This window comes from Salvelinus fontinalis, chromosome 31, assembly GCF_029448725.1.
Source record: "Salvelinus fontinalis isolate EN_2023a chromosome 31, ASM2944872v1, whole genome shotgun sequence".
Taxonomy (NCBI): domain Eukaryota; kingdom Metazoa; phylum Chordata; class Actinopteri; order Salmoniformes; family Salmonidae; genus Salvelinus; species Salvelinus fontinalis.
Window position 1 is genome coordinate 17,714,344 of NC_074695.1, and position 11,435 is coordinate 17,725,778.

General features: G+C 43.9%; 1 protein-coding gene across 2 annotated transcripts in view; it reads right to left on the minus strand.

Annotated features, from left to right (window-relative positions):
* The window catches only part of LOC129829690 (low-density lipoprotein receptor-related protein 1-like), a 251,799-nt gene extending 248,761 nt beyond the window's left edge, over positions 1–3,038 (minus strand). For both annotated transcript variants that reach the window (XM_055891550.1, XM_055891549.1), the window contains exon 1: positions 2,421–3,038. In XM_055891550.1, coding sequence (XP_055747525.1) covers positions 2,421–2,517 — 97 coding nt within the window. In that variant the 5' untranslated portion in view covers positions 2,518–3,038. The remainder of the gene's footprint in view (positions 1–2,420) is intronic.
* Between the last annotated feature and the right edge of the window lie 8,397 nt (positions 3,039–11,435).

Consider the following 11,435-nt stretch of genomic DNA (forward strand, 5'->3'; position numbering starts at 1 on the left):
TTGGCCTTTCTAGGGAGTTTTTCCTAGCCACCGTGCTTCTACACCTGCATTCTAGCTGTTTGGGGTTTTAGGCTGGGTTTCTGTACAGCACTTCGAGATATTATCTGATGTACGAAGGGCTATATAAAATAAAATTGATTGATTGATTGAACATCCCTGGTCATCCCTGCTGCATCTGATTTGGCGGACTCACTAAACACAAACGCTTTGTCTATAAATTGTCTGAGTTTGGAGTGTGCCCCTGGCAATAAAAAAAAAACATAAAACTGGTGCAGTCTGGTTTGCTTAAATATAAGGAATTTTAAATGATTTACACTTCATCTTTTACTTTTGATACTTAAGTATATTTAAAACCAAATACTTTTAGACTTTTACTCAAGAAGTATTTTACTGGGTGACTTTCACTTTAACTTTAGTCATTTTCTATTAACGTATCTTTACTTTTACTCAAGTATGACAATTGAGTACTTTTTCTACCACTGCTGCTGGTAAAGTGTGCATTTGCCCATCAGTGGCGAGTGCTAGCAACAAGATCAGCTGCTGTACTGTTTAGTACTGTCCAATGTTTCCCAACATTCCCCAAATTGTGAGCCTGCACTGATTGACTGAAGTATTGTCTCTTTCTTTAATGTTCATACAAGAGCATCATTGTTAGCTTCTACTATGGAGTAGTCTACATTTTAACAATATTGATTATATGGAGGATTATGAAGGTGAATAGAAAGAAACCTACTGCTATCTCAGTATCCCTAGTTTCAAGAACTAAATGAGCGGATGTAGGCCAACTGTATTATTCAAATCAGTTGGGAGGGACCTTTATAAACATGCCTTCAATGCCTTGAAAACCCAATGCATTATTTATGCGCATCACTAAAAATAATTTGGTATATTTTTGCAATAGTGGGTTGTTTAGTAAGAGTGTATTTTGTAACGCACGTTGTGCTGCCTCAGTACTGCACTATTGAGTGACATTAGGTTTTAAACATCAAAATAAGTCAAGTCCATCTCTCTATCATAACAAAATGTTCATGAGAAAAACTATTCAGTCCAATATCTGGTTGTGGTTTTAGATATGCATAGCCAATGTGGTATGAGTTACCTATAATACAAGAGCAGCCTATTCATTCCCTTTAAGTCAAATAAACTATGCCAGTGACACTATATGACAAATGCTGGTCTATTTGACACTGTATAGCAACAATGTTGCCAGACGTTCCAAATCATTGTCTACAATGTTACAATGTTCTCGCTCTGAAAGTGCATGGCCATAATGTCGCACGAGATAGTATAATTGTTGCAAGAATGCACTTTAGAATGTAGCTGATCATTATAGTCAATTACTCGAAAATTACTTGATAATTAATTCAGTTCTCTATAGGCTATCTGACTGTCATCAAGTGTGTAGGTCTATGATGTTGTGATGAATGTATAGTTTCCAATCATTTCTAACATTAGCTGCTCGTCCGGACAAGTCACGACAATAGCCTATATGTATAAAGATTACAACTGACCAACCGCGACATAGTTGTTTTTACATTCTAAGCGCATGCAGCTCAAAACAAACATGAAAACGGACATTTCAATAGGATTTGGTTTGAAGTGAACCCGCGAAGGTGTAACCTGATCACTGCAAAAAAAATCCTTACCCTGCAGCCATATAGATTCTGACCCATAAATGATTCACACGCATAAATACGCCATGGGCATATTGATCCGGTCCGTATTAGCCTACTGATCGATCCAATGAAAAGTGTACTGCCGTGTCTGTCTAGCCTACCTAGAACTGGGGACACGCAGGCCTTTCCCTTTCACGGATGTGCTGTGATATATGTATCGTCTACCTGCTGAATAACCTTACAAGACAACATTGAACGAGCATGTCAACAACAGCAGAAGAACAAAGGGCATTCAGTATTTTGAATCATTCGTGGGGCTACATCTCATCTGAGAATTGGAATCAAACCCAGTAGCTGGCAGCACAACACTGTCCGTGTAGCCATGCATGGCTTTGAATCCCCTTTGATTTAAGAAAAAATTAACCCATATGAAGCTCAACACATCTGTAGGTTAGTTGACGACAGTTGTTTTATGTCAATAACACCCTAAATTAATCATATATGCCAGGCTACAGACAGGTGGTTATGAAATGATCATTTGACAAAAGATGAGCAAGCAAGATAGCCTATATCCTATGAAGTCTGTCTCACAAACATGGCACCTATATGATTAGCCCTATTGTTCATATCGATCACTAGCAGACTGGTTGAGTCTAAAGCCTATAGGTGGTATGGAGACATTTGTCCTGGGCCAATAGTGGGCTATGGGGTGAAAAGCCTCAATTCCATGTTAGACCTATATTGCTAAAGAGTGGGCATGCAGTTTCACAAAGCAATAGGCTACAACACTAGACTGTCACTTACCATCAATAGATGCTGTAGGAGATAGGAGCTCCAAACTGAGCAGAAATCCCACGAAGAACAACCTCATTGCCAACACCTTTGCAATGCCAGATGTCATTGCTTTTTTAATATATATAAAATACTGGATATAAGGTTGGCTAGAATTCTAAGATCAAAGAATATATTCAAACACCTCATCCGAACACCTCGAATGGTCCGGTGCGATTGTCCGTTCTCTTTGCGCCCTGCAACCACGCACTGAGAATAGCTAAGGTAGCTTCACTGGCAGCAGTAGGCAATGGATACAAATGTAGAAACATTGAAAGGCTTGCTACAACCTAGTGAGCCTACGAGTTGTTCTCATGCAGTCATGTATATGTAGTATACAGTATCAGCATGCGTGATCCATATAAGCCGACACACTATTTTTCAAATTAAAATATATTGTGAACACAATGTGGCTTCACCATTCATTTAGAAATGTCCCACTAGTTCACAATCTCCTCGGATTTCCGTCACTGCGGCAGTGTTGAAAATAACCCATGCCATAAAATAAAAAATAAAAGCGCCTTTTTGGGGGGGAGCTCCACCGCCTCTGTTACTGGAGGTTACAACACGTTGAGTGGATGGCGGTGAGTCTGTAGCGCCAACACACACAGCACTCTGGAACCAGTGGATGACGTCACCAATTCAATTCTTTAAAAAAATCGAAAAACTACGCGGCAAGCTCCGTTTACGCAAGCGCGGAGACGCTTTTCAGCGCATTAAACTGTAGTCCAATGTAGGCCAATGTGTAGGCCAACTGCAGAAAACAACTGTCCTTGTGCCAATATGGTTGGTGTATGTAAGGGCGCCCCTACACCAACCATATTGGCACAAGGACAGTTGTTTTCTGCAGTTTCAATTTGATTGACAAGTGTACACCCTCAAAACTGTCTGTCATTAGAGTTGAACAGGCCCGAAATATTATAACACATTGGCCTACTGTATATAACACAGAACTTATTTAACGTCCTTATTTTAAAACATTTTGTTTTTAATATAGCACATCCTTCCTCTCTGGAACCCTGGCTGGGACACGTCTCATGATGTCATCTGTCATCATAGTAACATCGATTGCTGATGCTGTGTTTGTGCCATTGAGAAGTTTTGAAGCCACCGGTAGGCCATATTGGCAGTGGCACTCCCCTGTAGGAGCAGTACTCCATAGGAATGAATGGAATTCTATAGTATTTCAATTAAATGTAGTACAACCCACTACAACAACAAAAAATACTTAAATACCTGTAATTTTGTCCTTTAATTGAAATAAAATAGAATTCCATTAATTCCTATGGAGGACTCTGCATACACTCAACTGCCAATATATAGCATCAGTAATCCAGGGTTTATATACATAATTGAACCCAGTCCACTACATTTCTCAGGAGAGAACCTCCTCTTGTGGTAAATGAAGGACATGGCATTTAACTCAACAGTAGTCGCACAGAGTTTTCCTAGTAGGCACAACGCAATAGTCTAACATGGCAACATCTCATAATAACTGTAGAGGATATGGGCTGGAGGGAAAATGAATGCAAAAAAATAAATACCGTTTTTTAGTCAAATGTACTGAACAATAACTTTAAGCAATGCAATTCATATGCATAGAATAGCCTATGAGTTAGGCTATAAAATAGCTTACACATTTCATTGACTATAGACAAGTCAATGAAAGACCCAGCCATAGCCAAACTGCACATAAAAAATGGACTCTGGACTCTGACATAAAACCTGACTTCATGATCAAATCATCTGTGACATATGGATTCTCATCCTATGAATGTCAGCTCAGTTCACAATGCTGCATGGTAAAAAGCTCTGTTTTCTACCCAAAGCAGTGGAGTTGTATTATGGCTTTGTTTCCAAAGTAAGTCCCAAATGGCACCCTATTTCCTATAGTGCACTGCTTTGACCAGTTCCCTGTCACAGGGTTTCCTATCATAAGGATATCTTAGGGCCCTGGTCAAATGTAGTGCAATACTGTACATAGGGAATAGGGTGCCAGTTGGGAAGCAGACAAGGCTTGGGGTAGTAGAGGAAGATGTTTTCCATCTGGAGCAGTAAGACAATGAAACTGTCTGTGACCCCTCAGAGAGAGACAGAGATTTGAGGCTGGCTTAAATCTCTCTTAAATCTCTCTTAAATCTCCCCTCTCTCTTAAATATCTCTCTCTTTCCTCCCTCTCTCTCGCTCTCTCTCCGTACTCCCTTCCTCTCCCTCCCTCCCTCAGTCTAGTGTGAAGACTGATACTTAAGAAGAATGTGAGTGACATATTCGGGGGGAGGGTCCTCTAGCTTTCTCATCCAATGGGTTTTGAGAAGGAGACGAGGAGCGAGGACGCAAAGAGTATGCAATTAAGATTCTCCCTATGAGTCTAAAACACATAGACGGTTTGTCAAAACATATATCGATCTAACAAACTTTGGCCCATTCATAATCCATTATCATGGACTTAGAAAACATAGAGAGGGATTTGGTGTGGTTTCAAAGGCCTGAGGCGAGAGGGGAAGTCCGAGTACAAACAAAGATCCTATCTAGATCCCCCTCTGAGAGAATTTATATCCCAAAGGGCACCCTATTCCCTATATAGTGCTCTGGTCAAAAGTAGTGAACTATGTAGGGAATAAGGAGCCATTTGGGAAGCAGACAATATAAGGCTGATTCCTACTGTTGTAAGCAACTATTACAAATAAGCAACTATTACAAATATGGAGTGGGGGATTTGGATACTTAGAGCACAGTACATTCAACCCAGAGAGGCATACAAAGGACAGATCATCCACAACACACATCTTTTGTATGCCTTCAGTGATGACTTCTGTGCACAGGGATTGACCTGGCTTGTTGCTATAGTCTAACTACAATATGAAAGTTCAAAAGTACATGACTCAAAAAGGTACTTCTATCGCGACCTTACATGATATCATGCCTTCTGTTGGGTTTTAGATAGACAGCTTATAGTAGTTGATTTTAGAATGATCTAACCCTTCCAGACCTGTAGAGGGCACTGAACACTGAACATGGTGTAAATGGAATGCCTGTTGTAGTATAGAGTTAGACTTTCAATGTACTCTATATCAAGTATCAAGATAAACTCAGCAAAAAAAGAAACGTCCCTTTGTCAGGACACTGTCTTTCAAAGATAATTCGTAAAAATCCAAATAACTTCACAGATCTTCATTGTAAAGGGTTTAAACACTGTTTCCCATGCTTGTTCAATGAGCCATGAACAATTAATGAACATGCACCTGTGGAACGGACGTTAAGACACTAACAGCTTACAGACAGTAGGCAATTAAGGTCACAGTTATGAAAACGTAGGACACTAAAGAGGCCTTTCTGCTGACTGAAAACCACCAAAAGAAAGATGCCCAGGGTCCCTGCTCATCTGTGTGAACGTGCCTTAGGCATGCTGCAAGGAGGCATGAGGACTACAGATGTGGCCAGGGCAATACATTTAAATATCCGTATTGTGAGACGCCTAAGACAGCGCTACAGGGAGACAGGACGGACAGCTGATCGTCCTCACAGTGGCAGACCACGTGTAACAACACCTGCACAGGATCAGTACATCCAAACATCACACCTATGGGACAGGTACAGGATGGCAACAACAACTGCCGGAGTTACACCAGGAACGCACAATCCCTCCATCAGTGCTCAGACTGTCCGCAATAAGCTGAGAGAGGCTGGGCTAAGGGCTTGTAGGCCTGTTGTAAGGCAGGTCCTCACCAGACATTACCGGCAACAATGTCGCCTATGGACACAAACACACCGTCGCTGGACCAGACAGGACTGGCAAAAAGTGCTCTTCACTGACAAGTCGCGGTTTGGTCTCACCAGGGGTGATTGTCGGACTCGCGTTTATCGTTGAAGGAATGAGCGTTACACCGAGGCCTGTACTCTGGAGCGGGATCGATTTGGAGGTGGAGGGTCCGTCATGGTCTGGGGCAGTATGTCACAGCATCATCGGACTCAGCTTGTTGTCATTGCAGGCAATCTCAACGCTGTACGTTACAGGGGAGACATCCTCCCCTCTCATGTGGTACCCTTCCTGCAGGCACATCCTGACATGACCCTCCAGCATGACAATGCCACCAGCCATACTGCTCATTCTGTGCGTGATTTCCTGCAAGACAGGAATGTCAGTGTTCTGTCATGGCCAGCGAAGGGCCCGGATCACAATCCCATTGAGCACGTCTGGGACCTGTTGGATCTGAGGGCTAGGGCCATTCCCCCCAGAAATGTCCGGAAACTTGCAGTTGTCTTGGTGGAAGAGTGGGGTAGCATCTCATAGTAAGAACTGGCAAATCTGGTGCAGTCCATGAGGAAGAGATGCACTGCAGTACTTAATGCAGCTGGTGGCCACACCAGATACTGTCTGTTACTTTTGATTTTGACCTCCCCTTTGTTCAGGAACACATTATACCATTTCTGTTAGTCACATGTATGTGGAACTTGTTCAGTTTATGTCTCAGTTGTTGAATCTTGTTATGTTCTTACACATATTTACACATGTTAAGTTTGCTGAAAATAAACGCAGTTGACAGTGAGAGGACTTTTTGTTTTTGCTGAATGTATATAGGATAAATGATTATCGATGACAAATGACTATTAACTCATATTCAGACATCTTATGTTTACTGGTGTTATTTCATTTAAAGCAGAATAACCATTTAATCATTGTAATAATAGCAGAGATTCCTTTTAAAAGATTGAATAGAAGTAATTGCTGCAGCTTTCAAATGTTACATTTGAGCTTACTCTCACAACCAAAAGCTGCAGGGTACGGATGTTAGTTTTCAGTGTTTGGTGCAGAAAACACCCCAGCCTGCAGAAGTCTTCCAACATACACTCTTAGAAGAACCGGGCTATCTAGAACATAAAAAGGGTTATTTCGCTGTCCCCGTAGGAAAACCCTTTGAATAACCCTTTATGGTTCCAGGTCGAACACTTTTGGTTCCAGGTAGAACCCTTTTGGGTTTCATCTTGATCCCTTCCACAGAGGGTTCTACCTGGAAACAAAAAGGGTTCTCCTATGGGTACAGCCGAAGAACCCATTTGGAACACTTTTTTTCTGAGAGTGTAGATGTTTGTTAAGAGACAGAAGCACAGAATGGTAGAATGTAATGTTGTGGAGAATCTGTGAAAAACAGCGTCTGGGTATCCCTAGACCCCAGCAGAATGTCTAGACAATCACTCCTCAGCTCTTAGCTGAGAATAAACAGGGTTGGGTAAATTGAAGTGAATGAACCTCATTACAAAGCAATAAATCTGGCTTTTATGTTCAGTTTTGTATATAGTTGAATATAGTTGAATAGTTGAGACATCGAATATTATTAAGTATGAATTTGTTCTGTCAATACAATTAATCATCAATTATACTTGGTAACAACTCAACCTGATAATCTCAACCTGAAATTCTCATCCTGATAATCCCCCTAGAGGATGTAGCCATTGCTAGCACTGTGAATCTGGCATGGACACAGCATGGTGTGTGGGAGACAGTCTGAAAGGGTGCCAGGGTAAACAGTCCCTGACCACATGTTATCCCAGGCAGGGCAACCTGGCCTCTCTCCAGACTCTACATCTGCAGCAGCACACTGCTTTACTGACCCAGCCAAGGAGAGGGGACAGGGGAGGGCATGAGAGGAGAGAGGGAGGGAATCTAGGGGGGATGGTCTAGGCATGGAGGGAGTTGGCATGGTGCTTACAACACCAGGAGAGTGAGTTTGACTCCCTGGACCAACCATATGTAAAAAATGTATGCACGCAGAACTGTAAATCGCCTTGGATAAAAGCGTCTGTGCCTTCAGAAGTTATTCATACCCCTTGACTCACTGTGTTACAGTCTGAATTCAAAATTAATTACATTTTTAAAAAATCGCATCCATCTACACACCGCACCCCATAATGACAAAGTGAAAACATGTTTCTAGATTTTTTTGCAAATTTTGTGAAAACGAAATACAAAAACACCTCTACTCGCGTTGGCTAGCCACTTTAATAAATGGAACACTAGTCACTTTAATAATGTTTACATATTTTGCATTACTCATCTCATATGTATATTCTGTATTCTATTCTATTCTACTGTATCTTAGTCTATGCCGCTCTGACATTGCTCGTTCATATATTTATATATTCTTAATTCCATTCCTTTTCTTAGACTTGTGTGTATTGTGTATATGTTGTGTAATTGTTAGATATTACTTGTTACTGTGAGCGGACCAAGTAATTGGGCGTCACTCTAAAGCGGGAAGGTGGAACAAACGAGTCAGGAGTAGGTTTTCTTGATTGAACAAAGTTCTATATTGAGGGCATTTGGACAACACAAACACTCCAACAGAATCAATGAAACTCTCCAAAGGAACAAAACATATATCTTCTTCTCCAGAGCAAAACAGGAACACAATATGATTGTCTTTAAATTACAACAAAAAGTCACGACATTGTCACCGTCTTAATGGTTCTTCCTAGATAGCTCCTCTGTCTCGGTGGCCATCTTCCAGAGATAGTTTTTCCTCTTGCTGGTTCCATACTCTCTCTTATAGGGGAAGGAGAATATCTCATTAGTAGTGTCAGCTGTGCTTAATTGCCTCTGGTTCACTTGTCTCCCATGCCTTGTTGGGCTACCATCCGTGAGCTCAGCCTGCCCTCTGGTGGTCCTTCCACATACCTTCCCCCTCAGGACCGAACCGGAGGGTCGGGCGCCAGACGCACCGTCTTGGTCGCGTCGGGACAGCGCGTCTGCATTCCCGTTCCTCGATCCGGCCCTGTGGATGACATGGAAAGAGAACGGCTGTAAAGACAAAAACCATCTGGCTATTCTGTTGTTATTGTTCCTCTTACCAGCCATCCACGTGAGGGGCGCATGGTCCGTAACTAAAGCAAACCTCCGACCCAGTAGGTAGTACCGGAGATAATCGAGGGCCCACTTAATGGCTAAGGCCTCTTTCTCTACGGTAGCATACCTCTGTTCCCGATCGCTGAGCTTCCTACTTATGAAGAGAATCGGCTTCTCTGCTTCGCCTTTACCCTGAGCTAGTACGGCCCCGAGCCCTGTATCCGAGGCGTCGACCTGCACAATGAACTCTTGTGAGAAGTCCGGAGCCTGTAGGACGGGATCAGAACACAGGCCATCTTTTAGCGATTGAAAGGCCTCTTCCGTCTCGTCGTTCCACTCTACCTGGTTTGGCAAGTTTTTCTTGATGAGGTTTGTGAGGGGATTGGCAATAGTTGCATATCCCGGGATAAAACGGCGATAATATCCCGTTATCCCTAAGAAGGCCCGAACGTCCCGCTTGGTCCGGGGTCGCGGCCAGTCTCGAATTGCCCTGGTCTTCTCTGCCTGTGGGCGTATTTTCCCATTCCCCACGGTGTACCCCAGGTATTCCGCTTCGGACAGACCCAGGCAGCATTTATTTGGATTGGCCGTCAACCCTGTGGCTTCCAAACTCACGAGCACCGCCCGTAATCGCAGGAGGTGACTATCCCAGTCCTCGCTGTGGATAACCACATCGTCTATGTACGCCGCTGCATACTCTTGATGGGGCCGTAGAATGGCATCCATGAGGCGTTGGAAAGTTGCAGCGGCACCATGCAGTCCGAAGGGCATCCTCACATACTGGAAAAGCCCCTCTGGTGTGGCGAAGGCAGTCTTTGGGCGATCCTCCGGAGCCACCGGCACTTGCCAATATCCCTTCGTCAAATCCAGGGTGGTGATGAACTTGGCCTTTCCTAAGCGCTCCAAGAGTTCATCCACGCGGGGCATGGGATACGCATCGAATGTAGAGATGGCATTCACGGCCCTAAAATCGTTGCAGAGTCTCATACTACCATCGGATTTGGGGACCAGGACTATGGGACTGGACCACTCACTCGTCGATGGCTCGATCACACCCATCCTCAACATCTCCCTTACCTCGTTCTTAGCGATGACTCGGCGAGCCTCAGGAATCCTGTAAGGGCGGATATGCACCTTCTGACCGGGTTCAGTGTGGATATGGTGGAACAGGACATCTGTTTGTCCTGGGAATGGAGAGAATATTCGACCGAAGTTCATAATCAGCTTGTCTAGCTGTCTTGACTGCTCCGGCAGGAGAGTTTGACCACGGCGCACCGGTGGTAGAGCCTCCTCTTTTCCTTTTCCCTCCAGGGCCATCAAAGCCACCTCCTCCTCTCTTCCATGGTACGGCTTTAACAGGTTTATGTGATAGAGTTGGACCTTCTTCCTTCTATCAGGTTGCTTGATGAGGTAATTGACCGGTGAGACCCTTTTCATTACCTCGTAGGGTCCCCTCCACTGTGCCAGCAAGCGATGTTCGGCCGTGGGCACGAGCACCATCACTTTCTCTCCCACGGTGAACTCACGGGGGATCGCGGACTTATCATAGGCCCGGCCTTGGGTCCTTTGTGCCTTCTCCATATGCTCCTTGACTATGGGCCACACTGCTGACAGGCGGTCTCTCATCAGGGTAATATGTTCTATTGTGGATCGAAAGGGGCATGGTTGGGTCTCCCAGGTCTCCTTGGCTAAGTCGAGGATCCCTCGACAGGGTCTGCCATAGAGCAATTCAAACGGAGAGAATCCAGTGGATGCTTGGGGTACTTCTCGCAGGGCAAACATTAAGTGTGGGAGAAGCATGTCCCAGTTTTTCCCGTCTCGGGACACCACTCTTCTCAACATGCTTTTAATCGTTTTGTTCAAGCGTTCACACAACCCGTCTGTTTGAGGGTGGAATATGCTTGTACGTATCTGTTGAACCTGATACAACCGACACAAGTCCTTCATCAACCGCGACATGAATGGGGTTCCCTGATCAGTTAAGATCGTCTTGGGGAGGCCCACCCGAGAGAACATCATGAATAATTCCTTGGCAATTCCCTTTGACGACATGTTACGCAGGGGTATGGCCTCCGGGAACTTGGTAGCGTAATCTATGACCACTAGGATGTACTCGTGTCCTCTGGCGGATTTTGGGAGGGGTCCTA